The sequence below is a fragment of the Alexandromys fortis genome, unplaced genomic scaffold, assembly GCF_014885135.2.
Source record: "Alexandromys fortis isolate MF-2015 unplaced genomic scaffold, M_Fortis_MF-2015_v1.1 scaffold_2166, whole genome shotgun sequence".
Lineage (NCBI taxonomy): Eukaryota > Metazoa > Chordata > Mammalia > Rodentia > Cricetidae > Alexandromys > Alexandromys fortis.
The window spans coordinates 1-1,784 of record NW_026070032.1 but is presented as its reverse complement, the minus strand read 5'-3'; the positions used below and the strand labels follow the sequence as shown (position 1 = coordinate 1,784).

At 36.7% G+C, this 1,784-nt stretch overlaps 1 protein-coding gene across 1 annotated transcript in view; it reads right to left on the bottom strand.

The window, feature by feature from the left end:
- LOC126496250 (protocadherin alpha-10-like) overlaps positions 1 to 1,676 on the bottom strand; it is a gene marked incomplete at its 3' end in the record, with an annotated part of 7,340 nt that extends 5,664 nt beyond the window's left edge. Inside the window, exons 1-2 of the mRNA XM_050133785.1 lie at positions 1,590 to 1,676; positions 794 to 804 (exon numbers count right to left, since the gene is read on the bottom strand). Coding sequence (XP_049989742.1) covers positions 794 to 804; positions 1,590 to 1,676 — 98 coding nt within the window. The remainder of the gene's footprint in view (positions 1 to 793; positions 805 to 1,589) is intronic.
- Between the last annotated feature and the right edge of the window lie 108 nt (positions 1,677 to 1,784).

Sequence of the window (1,784 nt, the reverse complement as noted above, 5' to 3'; positions counted from 1 at the left end):
CAGGAGGCTTTGAGGCTAGCCTGAACTACATAGTAATTATAGGCCAACCTGGGCTATTGTGAGACTCTGCCTTAAAAACATAAAATAAAATAAATAATTGGAGATCAAACTCAGGATAGCTAAAACATTTGATTAATATGAACTCTGACTATGGGAAAACAGGAAATTTTGATATGATTTCAAGTCAAGGCATATATTTCATAAGTATATTTGATATAGTGGCTAATAAATTTTTAATTTAACATGCATTTATTATCAATAATCTCTAAAATTTGGCATTGAGACCAGCCATGAAAAGCTGGCAATTGAAGGCAATATTGTGTTTGCATTTTTGCCCTGATTTTTGTGTTGTCAAACTCGCTTAATGATGTCAACTTTTGTTGGAATTTATGTGTAAAACACAGACTGAATAACAAATTCATAGTAAATGGGAAAGGACAAGAAATTGCTAGGGACCAGAACTGAAATGATAAATGCTGATTGTCTTGGTGATGTTGGAATTGCTTTGGAAACTGAAAGCATGGGTTATCAGATAACCACTAATTTCAGTAAAGCACAACTGATTGAGTGTTTTTGTCACCATGGCTATTACTCAGGGTTCTCAGGAGGAGCAGGACTTATAGAACATTTATTAGAATGACGTGTAGACTGTGGTCCAGCTAGTCCAATATGATTGCCCACCAATGAAGACTCCTAGAATCCAGTAGTTGTTAAATCTATCTCAGTTTGGCCGTTAGTATACACTAGAATCCTAAAGAAGTCGATGCTAACACCAGGGAATGAATGGACTTGCAGTGAGAGCAAGAGCAAGCAGGCAAAGAGAGTAAGCTTCCTTCTTCCATATCCTTTATGTAGGCTGCCACCAGAAGGTGTGTCCTAAATTAAAGGTGGCTCTTCCCACCTTAAAAGATCTTGAGTAAAGGTATAGAGCACCACCTCAAAAGATGCAGATTAAAATTGGGTCTTCCTACCTTAAAGAATTTAATTTAGAAAAAATCTCCTACAGGTGTAACCAATTGATGAAAATTTAAGTATAATTCCAGATGTAGTCAAGTTGACAACCAAGAACAGTCATCGCACCATGTAACTTAACTATCTTGTATATCTTGTTATATATAAAAGCCATCTCTACTATGTTTAAGATAACAAGAGAAGCTATTAAACTAAATCACACACCACAGAAAAAGAAAGTATTTTGAGTATAATTTAATTTTTCTTATTTTAATACTAATTTTGACTAAAGAAACACTTTAATTTCATATTTCTTTTTTCCTTTTTTTGAATTTTTTGAGGTAGGGTTTCTCTGTGTAACAGCTAACACAAGAATTCTATTGGTGAAAGCTTCTGTGTTCTTAATAGTTATATTAAAATTACACGTCTCAAGCAGGGGATTGCATACTGCATAGACAAACATCATAAATAAACTTCTAGAATAAAGTATATTTGAAAGCATCAGTAGAAATATTGGGGCATAGTGGTACTCAGACAAAGAAAATATAGTCTGGGGTATATATTTGTCACAGAATTAAGCAAGAGAGAAAATCTATTTTATCAAGCAAAACACGAAAATAAAAAAAGTAATAGCCCACCTGCCCGGCAACGTCTCCTCCAGCAGAATGGTTTTCGGCTCCCACATCGGTCACTGGGTAGGGTGTAAGACTGGGGCTGAAGGCCATGAGGTCAGTCTTGGGCAGACCCTCTCCAGAGCACACCCTTTGCTGTCTCTGCTGAGAGTACGACCAGGTCCCCACCGCGCTGGAGCACACCAGCACCGGCTTTCCAAG